The 24,621-nt window shown below is 60.7% G+C and overlaps 1 protein-coding gene across 6 annotated transcripts in view; it reads left to right on the top strand.

Annotated features, from left to right (window-relative positions):
• The window catches only part of SRC (SRC proto-oncogene, non-receptor tyrosine kinase), a 49,782-nt gene extending 29,961 nt beyond the window's left edge, over positions 1-19,821 (top strand). For 2 of the 6 annotated variants that reach the window (XM_070589174.1, XM_070589175.1), the window contains exons 3-16: positions 162-328; positions 1,336-1,587; positions 2,703-2,802; positions 3,739-3,756; positions 8,966-8,998; positions 9,859-9,957; positions 10,130-10,233; positions 11,400-11,549; positions 12,929-13,084; positions 14,996-15,175; positions 16,068-16,144; positions 16,890-17,043; positions 17,193-17,324; positions 17,592-19,821. In XM_070589174.1, coding sequence (XP_070445275.1) covers positions 1,344-1,587; positions 2,703-2,802; positions 3,739-3,756; positions 8,966-8,998; positions 9,859-9,957; positions 10,130-10,233; positions 11,400-11,549; positions 12,929-13,084; positions 14,996-15,175; positions 16,068-16,144; positions 16,890-17,043; positions 17,193-17,324; positions 17,592-17,800 — 1,656 coding nt within the window. In that variant the 5' untranslated portion in view covers positions 162-328; positions 1,336-1,343 and the 3' untranslated portion in view covers positions 17,801-19,821. The remainder of the gene's footprint in view (positions 1-161; positions 329-1,335; positions 1,588-2,702; positions 2,803-3,738; positions 3,757-8,965; positions 8,999-9,858; positions 9,958-10,129; positions 10,234-11,399; positions 11,550-12,928; positions 13,085-14,995; positions 15,176-16,067; positions 16,145-16,889; positions 17,044-17,192; positions 17,325-17,591) is intronic. The other 4 variants (XM_070589176.1, XM_070589177.1, XM_070589178.1 and 1 more) reach the window with 2 other exon arrangements.
• The last annotated feature ends 4,800 nt before the right edge of the window (positions 19,822-24,621 follow it).

A 24,621-nucleotide genomic window follows, 5' to 3' on the forward strand; every position in this document is an offset into this window, starting at 1 on the left:
ATTTCTTTATTTCAAGTCTGGGAAGCTCTTAGCATCGGGCTTGCCAGAGTCTGAGCCTTAGAAATTGTGACCTGAGAGTCATGGCTGTGGGGGTTTCTTTTTCTAAGAAAGTGGTGTCTTCACAACAGCCCTGAGAAGTCTGCTTTATCCCTGCTTTGCAGATGACGATGCTGAGGCCCAGAGAGGGGAAGTGACTTGCCTAGGGTCACACAGTGGGGCGAGGTGGAGCAGGGCCTCTAGACCAAGACCCCTGACTCCACACCTGGTGTCTGTGCGGAGACCGCAGGCTGCTTCCCAGGCCCTCTGGGACAGCCCTGCCTCCCACCAGGTGAGCTGCCGGCCCTCAGGGCTCGGAGAGGAGGGAGCTGGGAGGGCTGGCCATGATGCGTGGGGAGACCCTGGCCAGGCCCTGACGATGGGGAAGTCGGGGGCAGGCGGGGGGCGTGGCACGGGCACCGCTGGGGAGTTTCCAACTCAGTTTTCTCTGTTCCCTGATGTCTAGACCTCCCAGACTTCTGGCTCAGAAATCTCTTAATTCTTGAATAATCACCCATTCACTCACTCACTGATTCAGCTGTTTATTGAGTACCTACTGTGTGCCACGCCCTGCACGAGGTACTGGGAGCACAGCAGTGAGCTGGACAGACAAAAGCCCGTGATTATACAATAACTGCATAATCACACTCACAAAAATAACAACTGGGCCACGTGTTATCAAGGAGAGGCACAAATGTCGGGGGCGGGGGACAAACCAGTGAAAGGATTTGGGGAACTGAAAGAGGCATGAATTCCCCGGGGAGAAGTGGTCAGGGAAGAGCGTTCAGGCAGCGGGAACAGCATGTGCAAAGGCCCTGTGGCTGGGGTGAGCTCCCAGTCATCTCTCCTTCTTCCAGCCTCCTGCTGTATCCCTGCCTTGGTTGCAGCTTTTTGCACCTTTCCTCGGCTGTTAGACAATTTCAGTCAGTCATGTGTCACTCAACAAACCCTCAGGGAACCCTCTCCTGTGTGCTGTGTGCCTGAGACAGACACATGACTCAGATACTATCCCTGCCCGCGAGGGTCAGAAACAGTGACTCAGGGCAGTGGAGGAAGTTGGGGCTTCTGATTATGAGGCGTTTCTGCTGCGCCTCGCCCTGTACGAAGGCAGCCCTTTACGGGCGCCGTCATCATTCCCATTTTCCAGATGAAGAAACTGAGGCTCTGAAAGGCTAACTCACCCACAGAGGCTCATGCCCCTCTTTGGGCCTCAGTTTCCCCGTCTGTAGGACGGGTGGGGGTGGAGGCTGTCTAGGGCGCGCAGGGTCGCGCCCTCAGCCCGGGTCCTCTCGTCCGCAGCCGGGACCATGGGCAGCAACAAAAGCAAGCCCAAGGACGCCAGCCAGCGGCGCCGCAGCCTGGAGCCGGCCGAGAGCGCGCACGGGCCCGGCGCCTTCCCCGCCGCGCAGACCCCCAGCAAGCCGGCCTCGGCGGACGGCCACCGCGGCGCCCCCGCGCCCTTCGCCCCCGCGGCCGCCGAGCCCAAGCTCTTCGGGGGCTTCAACTCCTCGGACACGGTCACGTCCCCGCAGCGGGCCGGGCCGCTGGCCGGTCAGTGTGCGCGCGCGGGGCGCTGTGTGTCCCGGGGCGGCGGCCGCCCTCTCTGGGCTGCTATTGCTCTCTCCGTCTAACGGGAAGCGTCTCTGGGCTCCCCGGCCTTGGGGACGGCGGGGAGCGCCCCGGGGGCTGTGGGCGGGGCGGGGCTTTAGTCCTAACTGGAAGAGGTGGCGCGCTCCATTCATTGCCTTTGGGGTGAGTGAGGTACGCAGTATAGAGGGGTCTAGAGATGTGGGACTGTAGGGGGAAACTGAGGCCCAGAGAGCCCGGGGCTGCTCGGGGCTGCGCGGAGCGGGGTCGGCCCGGCGGGCGGGCGGCCCGGGCCGAGGTGCGCCCCTGCGCCCTCTGCTGGCGCCTCGGGGTACGGCGGCCCCAGGCGAGGGATGCTGAGCTGCAGATGCGGTCCCGCAGACGCAGGCCTCAGGCCCTCACACACGCACACGCACACGCACACGCGCTCACACGGGGCCACACACACAGTCAGCACCTCATTCAGAGGCACGCACACAGGACACGTGCTGTGCTGGAGACACCATCACAGACGCTCAGAGACACCTCGCACATAGACACACTCAGGGACACGTGGTTGCACACCCCTAGGCACAGACACACACACACATGCGCAGATAACCTCACCCTCCCAGGTGAAGACGCACACATGTAGCCCTTCACAGACACACCCAGGACACAGCCCATGCTCATGAGAGATGCCAGCACAGACACCCACAGACTCACAGACGCACAGATGCACATACGTGCAGTGAGAACACACGGACACACAGAGACACGCTGACACGCACCCAAGCGAGACAGACAGAGCCGCAAACACCCCTACTCGTTTGTTCAGGAATATTTATGGTGCCCCTCCTGTGTGCCAGGCCTCTTCTGGTGCTGGGGACACAGCAGTGTGTAAAGAGACAGGACCCCCGTGGGGAGAGACACAAGGCAAGGTGTGTCAACCATGAGGGTGTTAGAGGAAGGAGCCAAGGGCAGGGAGGGGATCTTGGGGGATGTGTGGGTGGACCAACCGCCCCTCCGCCCGTGGTACTGGGCCCCCGTCCACCCATCCTTGGCCATGGCTGTCTGACACGCCCCGCCCCTCTCTGCAGGCGGAGTGACCACCTTTGTGGCTCTCTATGACTATGAGTCGCGCACAGAGACTGACCTCTCCTTCAAGAAGGGGGAGCGGCTCCAGATTGTCAACAACACGTGAGTGCCCCTTCCCCCTCCCCCCTGGGGACCCTGTCCCCTGGTCCCGGAGCCACTTCTGAGCGTCCCAGAGCCAGGGGGCAGCGCGATGGGCAGCAGGCGGAGCTGAGCGGCGAGGCCGGCCGAGGGCCAGGGGACTGTCCTGGGGCCTGTGGGAGGACGTGGCGGGCGGGCTCTGGGGGGGCTCGTGGGCAGGGGTCTGGGTTCAGTGACAGGTCAACAGAGCACAGTGCCCCAGACCCCGGAAAGGGGCACATGGTCAGGGCAGGACTGGGCCCAGGACCCAGGGCTCCCAAAAGCAGGACCTGAAGCTGGAGGCCCTGCCCAGAGAGGTGCCCTCCTTAGTGACCTGGGGCAGTCAGTTCAGCCAGAGTCTCCAGCTGTAGGGAGAGGAGCCCACCCTGGGGTGGGGGACCCACATTGGGCACCGTGCGTGACAGGGGGCAGGATGGGGCATGGGGACGAGAGGGCGGGAGAGGGTGTGGAGGGCAGGGCGCCCTGCTGGACGTCTGGTTCACCTCCAGGGACTCCAGCCTTGCAGTGGGGCATCGTAGAGGGAAGCTGGCCTGGGGTGGGGGGCCTGCCAGGCTCTGGGCCCCTGTGGACAGAGGAGCAGGGGGAGTGAGGCTGTGAGGGTGGGTGGGGCTCCAGCCGTGGAGTGGGGTCCTTACCCCCCTCTCCCCTCCTCTTCTCTCCCTGCCAGGGGTGCAGCGGGGTTGGGGTACACTGCCTGTCCTGGGCGTGGGCTGGGGTTCGTTCTGGCAGGAGCTCTGACAGGGCGGGGCAGGGCTCTGCTCCTGCGTGTTCCTCCTTGGGTGGCAGTTGCTGTCCCCCGACCCTGGCCTCAGGGACCCTCTCCCCCAGTCCTGGCCCTGCTTGCTCCCTCCAGCCCTCTCAGCTTCTCCCTCTCTCTGCTTCTCTCTCGCTGGCCCTTAGGAGGAAGGTGGATGTCAGGTGTGTACACACTTCATGGGCGGCGGGCTGGGGGGCACTTGGCTGGTGGGGGTGGGCTGCTGTCTGCATGTGCTCTCACGGCCGCATCCCTGTCTGTGCTCACTGGCTCCCTCGGCTGCACCCCTCCAGCTTCCCCAGCTTGTGTCCCCCACCCTAGTCCCGACATAACCCCAGGCCGAGAATGGGGAGGGTCCTCCCATTGCCCCTTTCACTCTCCGTCACCGCCTCCCCACCCCTCCCCTCCCTGTCCTGACCCCTCAGACCACACTGAGTGCCAGCTGCATGCACGGTCCGGGGCTGGGCCTGCCGAGGCCTGGGGGGAGGTGACCTTGTCCCTGCCCTCCTGGAGCCGAGTGGGGCCAGGGTCAGCTCAGGCGTGGCCTCTGCTGTGTGCCTCCCTCCGGTGGTGACCACAGGGACCAGAAGGTTCCAGCAGGTCCCTGAAGGAGGAACAGTAAAGTCACGTGCAGGTGGAGGTGGGGGAAGGCAATCTCTCACAGCTGGGCGGCTTGGAAGGGCAGGAAGATTCTAGAGGGGAGAGTAGACTTGATCCCTGAGTGTCCTTGGAGGCCTGGCTGGGGAGTTGGGACATCTCCACCTTCTCTGAGGGTGTCTTGCTTGCTCATGCCGCACTGCCCTCATGCATGCTGTTCCCTCTGCCTGAAACGCCCTTTCTCCCATCTCTGCCTGGCAGACTCCTATTCATCCCTCAAGATCCGGCTCAGGACTGCCTTCTTTGTGAGGCAAAAGGAAAAAGAGTTTCCTTGTATTTACTGAGCTGCAATCCGGCCAGGGCTGTGGTAATGGGGGAGGAGCTATCTCCATTTTGCAAATGAAGAAACTGAGGCTCAGAGATGTGAAGGCCCTTGCCCAAGGTCACACAGCTACCAAGTAGCAACGCCAGCATTGGAGCTTGGGCAGCGGCTCTCTCCCTCCCTTAAGCTGCTCTCCCTGAGGGAGGGGCTTTCCCAACTTTCCGCCCCGTGTGTCCAGTCCCAGTGCCCCTCTGGTTCTCTTAAGGTTCCAGCTGTTGGCATCTGCCTCCCCCAAACTGGGAGCCCCCTGAGGGCACCTCTCGGGTCTGCCACGTTTCTGGGTGCCCATATCCCCTGTTGCTCAGCACGGCGGGGGGTGGGGGAGGGATGCCCAGCTGGCGCTGGTGCACGCGGTGCGTGAACAGTAATGACAGCCACCGTTTGCGGTGCTCTGTGTGCGCCCGGTCTGTGCTGAGAGCTGCGAGGGGCATCCCCACAGCCTCGGGAAATGCAAACGCTCACTTGCTCCATTTTACAGGTGAGGAAACTGAGGCCCAGAGAGGTGAAATGACTTCCTCGAGGTCACACAGCTAGGGGTGGCAGAGCTGGGAAGAGCAGGCAGGCCCAGACCCAGGGCCCTTGTGGGAGGGGTTCAGCGGAGTGCACAGGAGCCAGGAGGAGGGGAGGGTGCAGGGGGCTGGAGGCTGGAGGTGTGGGGAATGTCCACCAGCCACGGTGGGAAGGGCGTCTCTGGCTGGGGTTCCAGCTGGAGCAAAGGCCTGGCGGGAGGAAACATCGATTCTGCCCCGTTTACCCAGTCGGAGGGCAGCCCTCATTCCCTCTCTTGTCCGGCTCCTTCCCTTCCTTCTTCCCGCCTTCCAGGCTGGGCAGGGCGTGTCTGGCCAGGCCTGGGGCTGCCCGAGGGCAGCAGGGGATGGAGTCCCGTCCCGGAAACCCTTGGGTGGCAGGAGGCCCCTGAGTGGAGGGGGTGGATGGGAGCCCTCCCCACATCGCAACCTCAGCTGCTCCTTTGCCTGAGGCGTCAGTGGTGGTGGGGTTGGGGGCTGGCCTTAGAGGAGGGACAGAGAGATGGGGACGCTTACTGGCAGGGAGGCCCCCTAAATTTGAGATGCTCAGGTCTCACACCTCGCCCAGGGCCCACCTGCATTGCTCAGGGCCCGTTGTTGTTTACCCCCCATAGGAGGGAGGGACTTTCTGAGTCTAGCCTGGGGCTGGGCCGGGGGTCCGGGGAGCTGGGGAGTTTAAGGATGAGCCCGTCTCTCGTCGGGGTTCCGCTGGGTTGGGGCCCTCACAGTGGCCGCCCTGGAGACCCTGCTCCCCGGAGCTTCATGCCAGATGGCCGTGGGTCCTAGAATCCTGGGGGCTGCGAGGTCCTGGGTCCGAGGAAGCTACTGGGCTGGGACGTCCGACTGCCCTGAGCCGCCTGCCCTGGCGCTGGAGTCTCCAGGAGCCGGAAACCTCTGGGTCTGACTCTGGGCTGCTTCCTGAACTGCCCCGCCCTCCCGCCCGGATTCCAGTAGCTTCTCTGGGGAAGCTCTCCAGAGGCAGGGCTGATCTCTGCCCCCTTGCCCTGGGGGCTCCAGTCCCACTCCCCGCCCTCCTCACCTGGCCCGCCCTGGCCTCCCTCCGCCTGCCTTCCCCCCACCGCCATGTGCCTAGGCCTCAGGGCTCAGACTGACCGCCTGGGCTGTGCCCGCTGTCCCCCCCGCCTGCCATCCCCAGCATGCTCCTCTGACTCGTCCCAGCAGCCCCAGTGAGTGAAATCTTCCCCCATCTGGCCTGGCTTGCCAGGTGCCGAAGCTGCCACACCACCATCCACATCCCAGCTTGGCTGGCGCAAGGATTAGGCTCTGAAAAGAGGCTTGTGGGGCTCAGAGAGGTGCAGTCAGTAGCCTAAGGTCGCACAGCTGGTGAAAGGAGCTGGGATGGAAACTCGTAGCTCGGGGACTCCTGGTCCAGTGCTTTCTCCTCTGGCCGCACGGGGGCAGGCGGGGGTCGGGCAGGAATGTGTGTGATTCCCTTCCTGCCCTTCTTCCTGCCCAACTGATGGGGACCAGGCCTGAGGGAAGGTGCCAGATGCAGTAAATCTGCTGAACCAGGTAGCTTAATGCGTCTGTTCCTTCCGACACTGGGCTCGGGCTGGTGTCCCTGCCGCACTGGACTGATCTGGGAAGCTGTGGAATGCCTCATGAGGGTGAAGTCCCTGTCCTTGGCAGAGCCAGCTCAGCCATCCGAGGCAGGTGTGAGCCTCCCAGACCATTGACGTGGGAAAATGGGGCCTGATGGCTCCATTTCACAGGTGGGCAAACTGAGGCTCAGATGCTAATCACAGTAATTAGCTTACCCGATGCCAGCTTGATGCTGACTGGTTTACACACTGCCTGCAAGGGAGAGTCTGTGAATGTTATCTCCTTCTTATAGATGAGGAAACTAAGACTCAGAGAGGGTAGGGTCCTTGCCCAAGGTCACACAGCAAATCCTTATTGGAGACTGAGCTGCTTTGGCTTTTATGAACATTTTGGAGAGTGGGGAGGGGCACCCTAGAGATACAGATTTAATTGTTTTTCTTTTTTTAGCCAAATCAAGATACTAACAGCTCATGCACATGAGCACCTACTGTGCGCCAGGCCCGTGCTGGTGTTTCACATCCTCCGAGGGAGGCATGAGTCTCCCCATCCTACAAATGAGGAAACTGAGGCAGCGCCCCGGTCATGCACCTGCACGTGGTGAGCTGGGATGGCGCCCAGGGCGGTCTGACTCTGGCGCTCAGGCTCTCAGGGTCTCTGGAGCTGGGGCCAGGCGAGGCTGGGCCAGGCTGGGCCTCGGACCCTTTAGTGAGATGGTGGCACCCCTCCTCCCTGTGAAGTCGAACCCCCAGACCAGACTCACACGGGCTGCTGGCGGAGCTGGCGCCCCTGCTGGCCTATGTCGGGTGGTGTCGCAGAGCCCAGCCCCCTTGCCTCGGGGGTGCTGTGTGGCTGGCCTCCAGCCCTGCTCCTGCTGGCCCTGCGCTCTGCGCTCGGAGCGTGCGCATGCGGCTGGGGGCTTCCCAGCGGCCGGCCAGCCTGCAGACTCTGGCTTTGTCATTCTGCCTCATTTGCTAGCCTCTGACTTAGACCTCAATCCAGCCCCCGACCCCAGCTCTCCTGCCTCCTCCTCCATCTTCCCCGAGGATCTCTGGGCCTCTCAGTGCCCTGGGCAGGCTGCGGGGGTGCAGGAGGCCTGCTGCATCTGGCTGTGGGCACTCAGAGGCCCTGTTTTCACTCTTGCTCTGCCATTGATTCTCTGTGTGGCTTTGGGCAAATCACTGCCCTTCTCTGTGCCTTATTTTCCTCACTGGTGAAATGAAAGCTTTGGACTGGAAGTTCTCAGTTGGTCCCTGTGACCTGAGTCATTGCTTTGTAGCTTGGGCAAGTCTGCCTCTCTCTGTGCCTCAGTTTCCCCAACTCTACAAAGAAAGTGCTGGGTTACCCCAGCCTGGGTGCTGTGTGTCCTTGGGCTGGTCCCTAGACATCTCTGAGCCACAGTTTCTTTATCTAGGGGCTGAGGCCTGCCTGTGTTCTTTGCGAGGTGGCCTTGAGGGTGAAATGGGACAGATAAGTGTGGACATCTCCAGCTAGATGCACAACAGCAAGGCAGATGGAGGTCCTGGGCAACCCAGGGCTTCTCTCCTTGCGGTGGGCCTTGCCCCCTTACTCCAGGGCCCTCCCTCTCCCGCAGAGCCCCCGTGTGAACTGGGTCAGCTGGGCCCCTGTCCAGCGTGCGTGCAGCCATCGCAAGGCCCAGTCAGCCACACGGCCCATCTTGCTCCCTTCGCCTCACTCCATCCGGAAGGGCCCCGGGCCCACCCGGCTGAGCCCCCGGGTCTGGGTGCTCGCCTGTACTCTGACCGGTCCTTGGAGAGCTCCTCCAGCCCCACTCTCTCCTGGCCTCAACTTTTCCATCTTCAAAGTGGGCTGAAGAATATGGGTGAGGGGCCACTCAGAAGAACAGGAGCCCGGGATCTGGGTTCCAGTGCAGGCTGTGTGACCGTGGACAAGGGCCTTTCTCTCCCTGAGCCCTGGCGACCGGGAGGCGGGGAGCCCACCCTGCTTCTCTGGGGGCCGGGAGCCTGGGCCTGGCTGCGTGACCTTGAACGAGCCTCTGTCTTCCCATCTGCACAGTGGGGTGGGAGGGGCTGGACCGATTTCCCAGGCAGTCGTTCCGTGGGCCTCCCTCCCTCCTTCCCAGGGTCCCTCTCCCCATCCCCTATGGTTGCTTTGGATGTGAGGCCCCTGTGGCTGCCCTGCCTGGTCCCCGGCCCCAGCACGGCCTGGCTCTCCCCGCCTCGCTCTCTCTGCCTCTCTCTCTCACCACCCCCCTCTCTGCCTCTTCTTTCCTGTCGGGCTCTCGCTCTCTCCTCCCTCCTCTGTGTCTCTGGACCCCCGCTCCAGCCAGACCTGGTTCACATTCAGATGGCTGCAAAGGTACTTGCCCCTCCCCACGCCCACCCAGGCCCAGGGGACCCGACCGTGTGGGGGGCTCCTCCTGCCCCTGTCCCATCTCCTCCTCTTCCTCCTCCTCCTCTCGGGGCAGTAGGTGTTGAAGTGCCCTGGGCACGGGGGCTCTGCCCCCTCAGCCATCCTCTGACATGACTCTGTGTGACTCTGGGCAAGTCCCAGCCCCCTCTGGCCTCAGTTTCCCCTGTAGATGGGTAGGCTGCAGGAGGAGGCCTGAATTTTCAGCCAAGGAGCCCTTTAGGTGTGACCTGTGATTTGTGACAAAGGCGGGCATTGCCCTGGTTTGCAAGGTCGGCGCCTGGATTATCACCAAGCTCCAAAGGGGCCACCCCCGCCTCCACCCAGGTCTTGCCAGTGCCCAGGGCCAGGCTTCCAAATCTCAGGGCTTGGGGAGGCTTTGAAGGTCTGATTTGACATCCAAATCAGGCAGGAATCTTCTCTCCTTTTACAACTTGCTTGCTCCCAGAGACAGGGAGCTTCCTCCCTCACTCTCAAGGCAGCTGTTGGCATCTTGAGATGGCGTGGTCTATCTGAAGGGGCCTGGGTCACTTCCTGTCCCAGGACTCTGCCCCTGTGGGTTCGGGCCTTAGGCTGACCCAGGTCAGTCCTGGACAAAGCCTGTCTGAGTCAGCTTTGGCCAAGAGGCTTCTGGGGGCCGGGGAGAGGAAGCTCGGCCTGGCAGGCTGCGAGAACTCAAGCTGGTCCCACTGCTCCCTGCGCCTCCCTTGGCCTCGAGGGCCCCCAGCACAGCACCCGTGAAGACGGCAGGCACCAGGCACCACTGACGGCTCCCTTCTCCTTTGCTCCCTTCCTCTCCCCCTGCTCAGAGAGGGAGACTGGTGGCTCGCCCACTCGCTCAGCACGGGACAGACGGGCTACATACCCAGCAACTATGTGGCGCCCTCCGACTCCATCCAGGCCGAGGAGTGAGTATTGACTGGCGTCTGCCTGCTCGCTGCCCCTGCCGGTTCAGATCATCCCGCCTGGGCTGGAGTGGGTGGTCTGGCTGCCCGGGGCCCCAGCCACGTCCCAGGGAGAGGTGCTGTGGGTGGGCGGGACCCTGGGCCGCCAACACCGCCCTCCGCCCTCCTGCCCCAGGTGGTACTTTGGCAAGATCACCAGACGGGAGTCAGAGCGGTTACTGCTCAACGTGGAGAACCCGAGAGGGACCTTCCTAGTGCGAGAAAGCGAGACCACAAAAGGTATGAATGCTCCTGCTGGCCAGTGGGAACTGGGTCTTTTGTGGGTGGTTGGAGCTGGGTGTTGTAGAACGTGTAGGAGTTTGGTATATGGAGTGGGGTGGGAAGAGCCTTCCAGGTGGAGAAAACGGCAGGATCAAAGGCAAGGAGGTGCATTTGAGGAACACTGAGTTATCTGGGGTGGCCAGAGGTGCAGCCAAAGATGACGCTTAGCCACTGTGGCCTCAGGTTCCTCAGGTGAGGAATGGGGTTCACCCATGGTCCTGGCACTTGTCCCTCTCCTCGGCCGGGGAACGCAGACCGCCCCGTCTCTCCAGTCCCTCTGCAAGTGGGTTGCAGGTGCCCCATCACCATGGCAACGAAGCTGGGCTGCTGCCCGTGGGCCTGGGGCTCAGCGGGAGATGGGAGAGCAGAGCATCCATGTCATGCATGTGCGTTGATGAGTGGCCGTGTGGCCGTGCGCCGCGTGTGGGTCCAGCACATGTGCACGTGGGAGTGGGATGGTCTGTGTGTTGCTGCGTGGGAGTGAATTACTACGGGTTTGTCTTCGCACCTGGGGGCCTGAATGAGCGCGTGCCTGCATGTGTGCACACGTGGTCAGCTTGGCTCTGGCTCAGGCCTGTGGCTTCTACATGCTTATGGCCTGGGCCATTGGCAGTAAGTCCTGGTTGCCCACTGTGGGCTTTGGAGACCCAGGTGTGGGTTCAAGTCCAGCTCTGTGCCTGACTTGCTGAATGACCTGAGGCTATCTGCTTTCCCTCTCTGGGTCTCATTAATTGAGCACCTACTGTGTGCCAGGCCCTCTTATATGTGGTCTCATTGAATCTTCCCAGCAGCCCTGAGAGTAGCCCCATTGTGCAGAGGAGGAAACTGAGGCCCAGAGAGGGCAAGCAACTTGTCTAGGTCACACAGTTGGGATACACACTCACGCGTTGGTGCTCTTGCTGGGGCCAAGGGTCCACGGCGAGGCTTTCTATCAGGTGCCCCTTTGCTCGCTTGGCCCTGCCCCAGTGGCTGCCTTGAGCCGGGTGCTCAGAGACAGGGTGGGCCAGACCTGGCTGTGGGGGCCGCGGCCTGGCCTCCCTCCCTGCTGAGTTGGGCGGGCACAGAACTACGTGGCGGGGGGGTGAGGGGCATGGTGGTCACGCTTCTCTCTGGCTGCCCTGCAGGCGCCTACTGCCTCTCCGTGTCCGACTTTGACAACGCCAAGGGCCTCAACGTGAAGCATTACAAGATCCGCAAGCTGGACAGCGGCGGCTTCTACATCACCTCCCGCACCCAGTTCAACAGCCTGCAGCAGCTGGTGGCCTACTACTCCAGTGAGCGCGGCGCGGCGGGCGAGGCGGGGCACTGCTGGCTGCAGGGCAGAGCGGGCTGCCGTGGGCCTGGGGCTGGGCCCTCTGAGGGGGCGTGAGGGGCTCACCCTCAGCTGCAGACCTTGGGGAGGCGGCTTCAGGGCCAACAGGGGCTGGGGCTTCTGTTATCCTGACGACATGCTGCTCCTGCTCCCCCCCACTTTTTCCTCTCCTTTCCTCCCTCCTCTCTCCTCCTCTGCAGCTGGCTGGCCAGGAGGGGGCTGCCTGGAGGAGCGAGCAGGGAAGGGAGGGGGCATAGGCTGATGTCGTCTGTCTCTGCAGCCCTAGGACCGGTCTGAACCGGTTCCTCGGAGAAGAGGAGGGGGCGGCTAGATCCATTGCAGCACAGAGCGCAGAGCGAGGGAGAGGGAGCAGCAGGCAGAGGGAGTAGGGGCTCGGGGCTCGTGCCGCAGGGCAGGGCGCTCACACGTGTGCGATCGTGTGGCAATCTGTCCAGATGTCCGGGGCTGCCCAGTGGACCGAAGTGTCACCGGCCGTGTGTCCGCATGCTCCTCCCCACCCACTCCTCCTCCTCCTCTGTCAGCGGGGCCTCCCAACTCCCTCTAGGATCTGGCACCCTCTCTGTCCCCTTGGCGACCACTGTAGGGTCCGTTCTGAGCCCTGTTCCCCCAGATCAAAACCCTCCAGGGAGACCTTGGAATCTTAGGATAAAGACCCCCATGTGGCCTCCAAGGCCTTGGGTGTCTAATTCTTCTGGCCTCCCTGCCTTACCTGGGCCCCCTTCTCCCATTCACTCTCCTGTAGCCCCCCTGGCCTCCTTTGAGTTCCTCCACCCCTGTGGCTTGTTCCTCTCTCAGGGCCTTTGCACATGCATGAGGCTGTGTGCCCCTCCCTGGAGGGCTGTTCCCTAGTCAGCCAGATCCAAGCCTGGGTACCACTTCCTGTGGGAAGCCTTCCAGGACTCCATGCCTCCCACCTGCTATTGTATGCACAGCCCTCCTCCGTCACACTCGTGGTCCTGGGAGGTGATTAAGGGAGGCTGGGCTCCCCACCAGCTGTGAGTTTCCTGAGGGCAGGGTTCCACTGAACTTGTCCCCCACTGGGTCCCTGGCACCTGTCTGGGTGGCCAGCCCTTCAAGGGTGATGAATGAATGACTCAGGGAGCAGATGCATGAGGCAGTGTGGGCCTGTGTGGAGGTGAGGGTGTGCACACAGAGGTGTGAACGCCTGGCCTCGAGGGCATCCTGTTTGTCTCCTAAGGCTGTGTGCATACAATGTGTGGGTCTACACACCCACCCACCCACACACACGTACCCCCGTGGGATAGGGAGGCCCCAGGGCGGATGCCCTGCTTGTCCTCCACCCCCCGTCTCTGTCTTCAGAACACGCTGACGGCCTGTGTCACCGCCTCACCACCGTGTGCCCCACGTCCAAGCCACAGACTCAGGGCCTGGCCAAGGACGCCTGGGAGATCCCCCGGGAGTCGCTGCGGCTGGAGGTCAAGCTGGGCCAGGGCTGCTTCGGAGAGGTGTGGATGGGTAAGGCCTTGCTCCCGCCCCCTCAGAGGAGACCACGGTCCCTCTGGCGGGACTTTGGTGACCCCACCTGAGAACCAGGCTGATGTCCATCCCATGTGGCAGCTCAAACCCCCATCGGTCCCCTGCTCGTCACCTCTGCTGAACAGTGGGAGCTGTTTTAAACGCGGAGCTCCCCAGGGGTGGCTGGCACCAGGCTGAGGTGTGGCCCCCCATGCCCTGCAGAGCATGGTACCTGTTTACCAAGAGCTCCCTGGGACTGGGCATCGCCGCTCCCCACCAACTGGCCGTGTGGTCTGGGCCAGGGGCTTCACTCTGAGCCTCGATCTTCCCAAATATAAAATGGGGCTGATGATAATAGGGCCCCCGTGGAGTTGAGAGAGAATACTGACCCAGGTGTGTGTACACGTTGGCTCCTGGCCACGGCAGGAGAAGCCTGAGCTCTCAGGGGGAGTGTAGGAGGCGCCGGGTCTGGCGGGTCCAGGCCTGTTAACCCGGGAGAAATGGACAGCAGGCAGCCCCGACAAGCCCAGGCACCGTCTGCTGACAGGCTTCTGCTGCCACAGAGGAATCAGGGAGGTGGGGTGACAGCCGTCAGCCTGTGGCTTCAGCGGGCGATGGGGGTGCTTTTTCAAGGCCTCTTCACTCGTTTCACCGAGTGAAGGCAGTCTTCATGCGGCCTCACTGTTTCTACTTTCCTTCCATCGGGAGGAGACGACGGAGGAGAGTGGGGAGGGTTCCTGGGTGGAGGGCACTGCAGGGGCAGAGGCCTGGAGTCCGGAGGTCAGGCCACGTCAGGAAAGGGACGTGCTGGCTTGGGGCTGAGGAGAGGGATGAGAAGCCAGCTCCCAGGCACAGACACACCATGAGAACGTGAGCAAAACCTGGGTAAATCCACGGCATTGGCCGCTCTGGTGGCTGCAAAACTCACTCCTGGCTCGGGTGTGTGGGCGTGTCCATGGGGGAGGTCCTCACTCCTTCCTGGGTGCTCCGGGTGGACTCCCAGGTGCCAGGTGCTAGGAGGGCCAGAGACAGCCTGCGCTGCAGCCCCCAGCTGAGGCCCAGGGACTGGGAGGGGGATGGGCCGAGGCCACTTGTCACAGGAGCTTCAGGCCCAGCTGGGACAAGAACTCGGAGTAAACTCACGGGGCTGGAACACGGCTCCCCCCAAGGCCTCACGATGAAAACCCAGATGATGATAAAATGACAGCGGCAGCTTTTATTCGCTGAGCCCTCACAGCAGGCTGGGCCCGGTGGCTAAAATCTCCTTTAACCCCCAAACAGCCCGCCAGGTAGACACTACAGCATCTCTGTTTTCCAGCTGAGAGAACTGGGGCTCAGAGTGGGGAGCTGACCCACCCACGGCCTCTGCGGGTGGAGGCCGAGGCGGAGGCGAGCCGCACCCGCGGTCTGACCCCCGCGCCCTCCTGTTAGCGTGAGGCCTGACTTTGGGGAGTGCGGCTCCGCTGGCCTCTTGTTCTCGTGGCCTCATTCTGCCTCTTCCGGACTCCGTTCATCTGCTGACCCTGTGCACCTTTGACGAGCTGCCCAGAAGGGACATGATCATCCAGGAGGGAGCGGCTGAGTTAGAAGCATGGTCTCCCACCTCAGGCGAACATGCTGCTGTTTGGGACATTGCTAATGATCACAGTCCTAAGGACAGCCACTGTTTCCTGAGCATGTGTCCGAGACTCATTGAGTCCTGGGAACAGCCCTGTGAGGAGCGTCCTGTCATTGTGCCCATTTTACAGATGGGGATGCTGAGGCTCAGAAAGGGCCTTGGCCTTGGCTGGGCTTGTCACACGGCCGGGGAGGCCAGAGCTGGAAGTGGTGGCCGGGCGGGCAGATCCCGGGTCCCTGTGGGATGGGCATGGGGGGCCTCCCCTGAGGCAGCCTGTGCCCCTCCCCACACAGGGACCTGGAACGGCACCACCAGGGTGGCCATCAAAACCCTCAAGCCGGGCACGATGTCCCCAGAGGCCTTCCTGCAGGAGGCCCAGGTCATGAAGAAGCTGCGGCACGAGAAGCTGGTGCAGCTGTACGCGGTGGTGTCGGAGGAGCCCATCTATATCGTCACGGAGTACATGAGCAAGGGTGAGGCCGGGCCGCGCCACGGACGCTCCGGGTCAGGCGCTCGTGGCAGGGCGGGGGGCGGCTTCCCTTCCCGCCAGATCTAGAATATCCGTCTCTGAAATGGAATAGAATGGAACCAGCTTCTCATGTCCCTGGGAAGTTAGACCCAAGGGTGCCTTTCTCGTTTCATTTTGCTTTCAACGGTTTCCCACAAGGCGTCTTGTCTCCCCCAATTTGCTGGGCCGTTGGCCACTCTGGGGCTGGGAGGAGAACTCCCCCAACCCTCTGAGCTCAGCCACATCTGAGTCAAGTCCCTGGCTTGACCTTTACTTAATTTTTAAATTAATTATTTTTCTAAATTCCACTTTTGGGATGTGTAATTTACCTCTGATAAAATACACCCATTTTAAGTATCCAGTTCAGTGAGTTTTTACAAGTGGGTACTCTGTGTATCTCTTACCACAATTAAGAGCTAGGAGATCTCCATGACCCCCGAAAGCTCCCTCGTTCCACTTTGCAGACAGTGCCCTCCAGTCCCCAACCCCTGCAGCTGCTGAGGTGCTGCCTGCCACCGTGATTTGTTTGTTCTAGAACTTTGTGTATGTAACCCTTACCTCCGAGGTTCTCCTTGGTGTTGCTGTATCGATAGCTCATTCCTTTTTCACTGCTGAGTAGTATTCCCCTGTGTGGATGGACCACAGTTTGTTCACCTGGAGGTGGGCGTCTGGTTCTTTCCCATCCCGCTCGCCTTTGGAATGACAAATGCTCAGCGACTTTATTCCAAGATGCGTTTATGTGAAATCTGCTGTGCCTGTTAAAGCCGGGCCAGCCCAGGCGGACAGGATCTGGGAGTCATGGCGTCCTGGCGTGGGGAGGCCAGGGCCGGGGCCACAGCTGCTTTCTCTCTGCCCAGGGAGTTTGCTGGACTTTCTCAAGGGGGAGACGGGCAAGTACCTGCGGCTGCCTCAGCTGGTGGACATGGCTGCTCAGGTGAGTCAGCCCCTCCCGCCTCCCACCCTTGGCCCTTGAGCACCCAGACCCACTTGGCTCAGCCAGTTCTGGCCTCGAGTGCCCCCTCCAGGAAGCTAGCCTTGATTGCCCCCACACTCGCTGATCTCGCCACATGTATTACTGAGACCACTGACAGGTGCTGTGACTGGTAGTTCTGGGCAGAGGAGAGAGCCCTTACCTGGGCATCAGGAATCACTGACTGACTGTGGGCCCGACCTCAGGCCTCAGTTTTCTTCTCTGTGAAGGTCATTCAGTCATTCAGCAAACATGTATCAGTGCTTGCTTGCTGTAGGTGATGCTCAAAAACCATTTTTTAATTTAATCCTTATCACAATCAGGGAAGGTAGGGATGGCCATTATTCCCATTTGAGGGACTAGAAAACTGAGGCTCAGAGAGGGGACTCAGGACAGCAGGCGGGACCTGGCACTCCTCTGTCTGTGGGGCATCTGGGGCCTCTTTTTCCTGGTCACCCCACTTCCCTGGCTGCATCTTGTCTTGTGCCTCCCCTTTGCCCTGCATCCGCCTCCTGCTGGGCACTGGCCCTGCTTTTTATGCCAACAGCGTTTATTGTAAACTGATGTCACTTGCCTGATGAAATGGGGAGGGCAGGGCGTTTGGTTGGGCCTCCACCCTGGGGATGCCTCCATCCCTGGGCACGTACCCTGTGACCTGGGAAGGGCGTGAGGTGGCCCCTGAGCCAGGCTCCTGGGATTCTGCCCGTAGATCGCCTCCGGCATGGCGTACGTGGAGCGAATGAACTACGTGCACCGGGACCTCCGTGCTGCCAACATCCTGGTCGGAGAGAACCTCGTGTGCAAGGTGGCCGACTTCGGGCTGGCTCGGCTCATCGAGGACAACGAGTACACGGCCCGGCAAGGTGGGCAGGGCCCAGGCGAGGTGGTACGGCCTGTCGAGGAAGTCACACCCCTTCCCTGAGCCTCAGTTTCCTCATCTGTCAGGTGGGGGAGAGAATGGTGCAGTTGTGACATGCTGCTGAGGCTTCCCTGACCTTCGTCACTCCTGCAGGTGCCAAATTCCCCATCAAGTGGACGGCTCCAGAAGCTGCCCTCTACGGCCGCTTCACCATCAAGTCGGATGTGTGGTCCTTTGGGATCCTGCTGACAGAGCTCACGACAAAGGGACGGGTGCCCTACCCTGGTGAGAGGGCTTCCCGCAGCCTATCTTTGGTCTTGGAACCCCTCCGCCCTGGTCACCTTGGGAAAACCACACCCCCTCCTGGGCCTCAGTTTACCCAGCATCTGATCTTATGCTCTCTCTGGTCGGGGCTCCCAGCCTTGGGGAGGGGACTTACCCAAGGTCATACCCACTGTGTCCTAGGCAGGAAACCCTTTGTGGTCCCCATCCACTTCCTCCCCGCCGCTGCGCTCCCCCGAGCCCGCCTCCTCATCCTCCCTCTGCCCGCAGGGATGGTCAACAGAGAGGTCCTGGACCAAGTGGAGCGGGGCTACCGCATGCCCTGCCCGCCCGAGTGTCCCGAGTCCCTGCACGACCTCATGTGCCAGTGCTGGCGGAAGGAGCCGGAGGAGCGGCCCACCTTCGAGTACCTGCAGGCCTTCTTGGAGGACTACTTCACATCCACTGAGCCCCAGTACCAGCCCGGGGAGAACCTATAGGGAGCCGGCTGCAGGGCCAGACTGCTCTGGGCCGGGCGGCCCCTGGCCGGGGTCTTGCCTTCCTCTGCCTGCCCACCGTTGCTCCTCTCTGAGGGGCTGAGTTGCCAGGGACGAGGCCCCTCCCCCCTGTGTGGCGTGGAAGGGCCTGGGCCTGGGGCGGTCCCAAGGGCTGTGTTGGAGGCTGGCACAGTGACTTCGTGCCGGCTGCCGCTCCACCCACAGGCTCCTCCCTGTGCCCTCCTGGAGCCCCGTGCGTCTCGGCAGGAGAAATTAGGACAAAGGGCTGGGCTAGGGCGCCCTTTTTCCAGCCTCACCCTGCTCCGCGCATCGGCTCCTTCCCTCTTCCACCCCAGGGCTGTCTCCAGAGCTGGCCGAAGAGCCTTTCCAAAGAGGAGTGATGGGCCCCTGGCCTGCTGGCCATCCTGCCCCTTGCCGTCCGTTTCTGAAACACCTTTTGGTGGAGGCTGCTGGGTCCAGACCCCTCTGCCGTGGCTCCCGGGCTGGGTAGCCTGAGGCCAGGCTTCACTTGATGATGGTGGGTGGGGTGGGCACCCCCGTCAAACCCTGCCCTTCTTAGATCTGAGGGACCCTTAGAGATCATCAATTCCTTGTCCCCCTATGACCTACGGGGAAACTGAGTCCAGAGAGGGGCTGTGACTTGCTCAAGGCCACAGAGCAGTTCAGGGTTGAAGTGAGATTGGAACCCGGTGCTCCCTCTGTCTTCCTCAGGAACCAACAAGATTGTCCTTGGAGGCATCGTGGACAGACTAGGGCAGCCCAAGGGACAAGGGGCCTGAGGGTGGATCAGAGACAGCAGACGGCGTCATGTGGCCACTGCCCACTAGACGGGGCTGTCGTCAGGGGAGAGTGGAGGCGCGTGTGGGCTGAGCCAGGATGAGGGGTGAAGGTGCAGGGGTCAGGAGGCAGGCTGCAGTCAGGACGCGTGTGGTTTTTGACCTTTAGAGCTAGCCTGCCATGAAAGGGAGTGAGCTCCCAGGCTCTGGAGGCAATCAAGCAAAAGTAGAAGATCCAAGTGGTTGGAGACCCTAGCTCTGGCCTCAGGAAGGAACCCAGGTCCCCCTTCCCCCAGTTTGTCTTGTGTCCTTTCAGCGCCTGGCCCCTGCTCCTTCCCCAAGTTGGCACCCTTTAACTCATGAGTAGGGCAAGGAGTGCCTAGGCTAGGGTGACAGAGGGTGAGCGTGTCCACTGCCGTGCACCAGGACTGGCTGTGTGACCTCGGGCGGCCCCTGCTTCCTCTCTGGGCTGCAGTATCTGCCTCCATATGAGGCCATGGCCTCTGCAGCGGCTCCGCTCCTGTCCAGACCCTGTGGCCTGCCATCGCGTGCTGAGCCCAGCCCTGGGCGTCGGGAGACTGTATTCCGGCCCTGGTTCTGCTGTTCAGCCTTCGGGTATGTGGTGGCTTCTCCCTGGGCCTCAGTGTGCCCGTCTTAAAAGGAGCGGCTGACAGTTTGTGGGCATCTTGCCAAGGGCCCCTGTGTGTGTGTGTGTGCACGTGTGTGTTCCTCCATGTGTGTCCATATTTAACATGTAAAAATGCCCCCTGCTCTGTCCCCCAGACACGTTGTACATTTCACCACAGTCCCCCATCATAGCAATAACATCCCCGCTGCCAGGGGTTCTCGAGCCAGCCAGGCCCTGCCAGCGGGGAAGGAGGCCACGCGGTGCCTGCCCATGACATTTCCACTTTTCCTTTCATGCGTGTTTATGACCCAAGTCTTCAGTCCGTCCCAGTCGAATCTGGGCTCGCTCACCCCAGCGTGCTCTCATATCCCCTTCCAGCTGCCCAAGGCCCTTTGTATAAGGTGTCCTGATACTGTCCTTTTTTTTAAAACAGTGTTTTGTAGATTTCAGATGACTATGCAGAGGCCTAGGGGACCCCCGGCTCTGGGCAGGGCCTGGGGGTCCCGCATTCCATGGCCCAGGCTCGGGAGGGAGGGGGGATCCAGAATTGGTTGTAAATACTTTGCATATTGTCTGATTAAACACAAGCAGACCTCGGAGTTTGGCCGCTGGTTTATTGAGTCTCTGCCGTGTGCCTGAGAGCACGAAGGGGGGCGGTGAGAAGCCAGGCTCTGGTCAGAGGGGCCTGTGGGGCAGCACTGGTGGCCGGAAGGCTTCGGGCCAGGAGGTGACATAATCGGATTGGAGACGGGCTCTCTGGAATGTGGCTGTGTGTGCACATCTACACCTGTGTTCACAGGGTGAGCTCGTCCGGCAGAAACCTTGCTTGTGTCTGAGATGCACCAGGACTCCCCGGGGGGTGAGCGGCTCAGGACGCAGATGCCCTGGGTGGACATCTGGTGGCCGTGGACACTCTGGGGGCGGGGTGGGGCTGGCAGGCCTGTGTGGAGTTGTGGATGTGCTCACGGCAGATTGTGGCTGCGTGCCTGCTATCTGTGTGTCTCCCAGGGGTGCTGGGCAGGGGGGTTGGCGGGGGGGTGGAGCTGGGTCAACCGAAGTCCTGGGCGTTCTGGAGAAAAATCCAAAGACCCTTCCTCTCCTCCCTTCTCTGCCACCGAGGGACACGACCTGGGAAGTTCATTTGCAACAGTCTACATGAACACATTTATTTTACGTCAGATCACACACCTAGGCCAGTCACCTCTGGCTGTAATAAAGTGTTTAATTAAAAACGAATGTCAAAATCGGGACATTTTGCTATTCAGTATTATTTTCACATGCCGAATCCCATGGTGCCCAGGTCAGAGTGGACTCCTGGAGAGCCGGTGGGTGTGCATGTGTCTTGGGAGCAGTGATAGGCATATGGGTGTGAGTTCGTGCACACCTTCTGTGTGCTTGTGGAAGCGTGTGCCTAGGATGTGTGTGCCTTTGTGGTCATGTGGGTGTGTGGGACCTGTTTGCTCATGCGTGTCTCTGTTGGTGTGCGGACACATGTCCTGGTGGTCCGTGAGTCTAGGCTCCTGGAGTTGTGTGCCCAGATGTGTGAACCTGTGTTCACGTGGGGCGTGAGTGGAAGGCTGGGCATGTGTTCACCCCGGCCGTGTCCATATACACATGTGTCCAGGTAATGTACTAGCCTGTGGGCTCAGGGTGTGTGTGTGTGTGAGGGGTGTACGTGTTGGGGTCTGAAGCAAGCGAGTGGGTCTTTTTTTCTGGCCATGTGTGCATGGATTTGTGTGCGTTGCGTGGCCACAAATCCAGGTAGTTTGTGCCTGAAGCTGCAGGCTCCGGGGCGCGGGCACACGGCTGTGTGTAGCTGTGTTCTGTGAATGTGTGTGGGGCAGTGTATGTCTGTGTCGGCTCAGAGGGCACACATGGCACTGGCCACTCCCGGCAGGCCCCACGTGTGCCCGGGGCGCAGGGATACCAGCGAGCGGGCTGGGACGCACCCCAGCCCTGGTGGGGACAAGGCGCTGGCCCGCGTGGCTCTGGGCCCCCTTTCTATGCACCTCTCAGCCCATCTCTTCGTGTGTCTCTCCGTCTCTGTCTCTCTTTCTTTGTCTGACTGTGGTTTTCTCTCTTGTCTGTTCCTCTCCAGCTTTCTCTGCTGTCTGGCCCCTGGCTCTGTCTGGACAATTTTCTGTTTCTTTCTGTTCCCTTCCTTAACCCCTCCACCCCCCTTCCTCCCACTTCTTGGTCTTTCTCTGTGTGCTTCTCATTTTCTGTCTCTGTTTCTCAGTATTGCTAGTTTCTCTTTTTCTCTGTGCCTCGCTGCCGTCTCTCTTTTTTTCTCTAGTCTGTGTGTGTGTGTGTGTCTGTCCCTCAGGTTTCCTTCCTTATCAATCCCTCCATGCTTGTCTCTTCCCCAGGCCCTCTCTCACCTCCGTGCCTTTGCCCAGGCTGTTTCCACAGCTGGGAGTGCCCTTTCTTCCTTCTCTGCAGCCTGGCAAACTCCTGTTCATCCTTCAAAACACATCTCAGAGGCCACAGTCCACCTCTGGGAGATTTCCCTAACCCCCTGGAACTTGTCGTGGGGGTTCACGCAGCTCATCCACTGGAACAAGAGCTTGAGGGGCTGGGGAAGTTCTCACTGCTGTGCCCCGATCTGGCCCACGTGGGCGATGTTTGGTCAGAGAAGGGAGGCGGGAAAGCTTGCTCTGTCTCTCGCACCTCTTGTCTCCAGCTCCTTCTCTGCTTTTGATCCTTCACTCTGGGCCTCTGTTCAGTTGCTTCTGCTTGACTCCTCACGAGATAGACAGAGTGGAGAGGGAGAGATGGCCCCTCTGCCAGGACCACCATCCCCGGCCTCTCTGCCTGTTCCTTCTGCAGCCCTGTCCAGTTGCCAGCCCATTTCGGGGACTGGAGACCCTAGGACTCCCATGTCCCTTCCACCTTCCCTTCCTGGTTTCAGTGGTTTTCCTCTTATTCTACACACCTGTTTTTTGAGAAAAATAAGATGTTTTCTTATTTTTTATATCTATAAATATAAATAAATAAATATTCCTTACAGAAGAGTTGGAAAGATACAGCAAACCTCAAAAAACTCCCCATAATTTGTGCCGCCCACCCTGTTCCTCCTGCCTAGAGAGGGTGGGGCATGTGTGTCCATCGGGGCCTGTCACCTGTTCTCTGCCCATCGGCCTCGGTGTCTCCTTTCTCTCTCCGAGAGTGTCTCTCTGTGTGTTTCTCCATGCCCTGGCCCACGTTTCTTGGCTCTCTGGGCTGCGGGCCTTTCATTCGTTCATACAGTCGTATGTAGAACTCATTGGAGATTCACCCTGGGCCCAGCCCTGCCCTGGGGTCGCGTGGCTGTGTGAGTTCACCCGCTCGTGTGTGCCTCTGTGTCAGGCCGTCTGTGCCTGGTCTCTCTATCTTTCTCAGCCCCCTTCCTGCCTCCCTTTCTCCACAGCTTCATTGACTTCCCTTCCGCTGTTGCACCCCAGTGTGTGTAGCGTGTGCACGTGTGTTGTGTGTGGGGAACGTGCGTGTCCCTGCCCCAGGCTGCAGCCCTGCGCTGCCGCGTCCGCATCCACCCTCTGCTCCTCTCCCTCCCTCCCTCATTCAATTCTGACCAGAACTTGTGCTGGACACACACACACACACACACACACACACACACACACACACAGTCTGTCGTCTGCATTTTTTCTCATCTCTATCTTCTTTTTCCATTTTTCCCTTGGGGGCTCCAAAAAGCTGTAGTCTGCAGAGAGAAAAAAAGAGACCGACAGAGACACAGAGACAGAGATGGAACAGCCAGGGAAAGGGGCAGAATGGGGGGGTTGGGAGGTGGGAGGAAGGGGCCGGGGGACGGAGCTCTGACCGTCTGTCCATCCGGCTCTCGCTCTCCCGTCTCCAGGGTGGGGTGGGGTATCTGTGTCCATGGCTGGATCTCTGTGCCGGTGGGTCTGTCTGTCTTTCTCGACCTCCCTCCGCCCCCCACTGCAGTTTCATTAAATACCCTCCTTCTTTCCCTTTTCTTCCGTTTCTTGCCGCCCTCTCCGTGTGCCGGCATCCGCGGACGCGTGTGTCTGCGCAGGAGCCTCTCGCCGCGCCCCCTCCCCTTGCCCGGGGTTCTGAGCCTGGCCTATGGGGTGGTTTTCTCCGCCCCATCCTGCCCCCAGCCCCAGCCTCATGCTCTCTCAGCCTCTGCCTCAAGGCCTCCCTCCTGGGTGGTCTCCCTGGCGACTGTCCCCTGGACACCTCACCCTTACCCCCAAACTCAGCTGGCCTGCTGTCCAGTGCCCCCTCTGCAGAGGCCCCACGCTTGGCCTCCGGCCCTGGCCCAGCGCCCTGGGAGGCTCAGCCATCGCTCTCCCACTCTGCCATGGCCATTCATCCCCTCTGCCCACCTCTGGCCCTGCCAGAATCCTGTGTCTCTGGCAGAGGAAGCCCATCGCCCTCACCTGCCATTCCAGGCCTTTCCAGCCGCCATGGCACCCTGATTCCCTGACTGACTGCCCATACCGCTCCTTCTGCCTCATACGTCTTCCTTTCCTTCAGCCTGGAAATCCTGCCTCCTCTGGGAAGGCCTCCTGATTGCCCCCTCCCTCGGTTTCCCTGGCTCTGGTACTTTCTGCAGTAGGGTCTGTCCTAACCTTGGCTTCCCATCACCCAGTCCGAGTCCGGACACCCAACCAGGGCCCCATTGTGACGTTTGTGATCCCTAGTCAGCTTTGCCTTCATGGGCCCCTTCCTCCATAAAAAATATTAAAAATTCTGTTTTCTGACAACATTGATATGAAGTCGAATATATTAATATTATATATTAAAACATTTTTTGAGCCACAAGTCCGTTTTTCTTCTGATCTTGTAAGATCAGAAATTAAAACATTATTTTGGGCCCTCCCAAGTACTGTGGGCTGTAGACTTACTGAGCGCCTCCTCTGTGCCGGGCCTGGGCGAATGCTGTCCCTGGCACGCTGTGTGTCTTCTGCACCTTCTACCCTCTCTGTGTCTTTCTTCTCCTCCGTTCTGCCCTGTGGTTTCCCCCTGACTTCTGCATGAGTGCAGCAAAGCGAGAAGACATGTGCTTCCCCAACCCTGCCCGAGTCTGTATCTCTCTTTGTCTCTCCGTCCATCACTCTCCCCCTAGCAGATCTGTCCCTTTCTCTGGGGCCCACCGTTCATTCATTCATTCCCCCAACAAACACGCGTGGCCCTGGTGTCTGTGTGTCCGCCAGGGAGCAGGGGTCTGGCTTGCCATCCCATGGTCCTCCTGCCCCCAAATCCACAGGCTCACTGAGTTTCCAGCGTGGGCTCCGCCCCCTGCAGTCCCACTTGCCGTGGGCTGGGGGGTTGCCTGTTGCTCCCTCGGCCCTTCATAAAAAGCTCACTGTCGTGGGGCCCCCGTGTGTGTGTGTGTATGTGCATGCGCGTGTGTGCTTCACTCACCTCAC

Source organism: Equus przewalskii, chromosome 21 (assembly GCF_037783145.1).
Source record: "Equus przewalskii isolate Varuska chromosome 21, EquPr2, whole genome shotgun sequence".
Taxonomy (NCBI): Eukaryota; Metazoa; Chordata; class Mammalia; order Perissodactyla; family Equidae; genus Equus; species Equus przewalskii.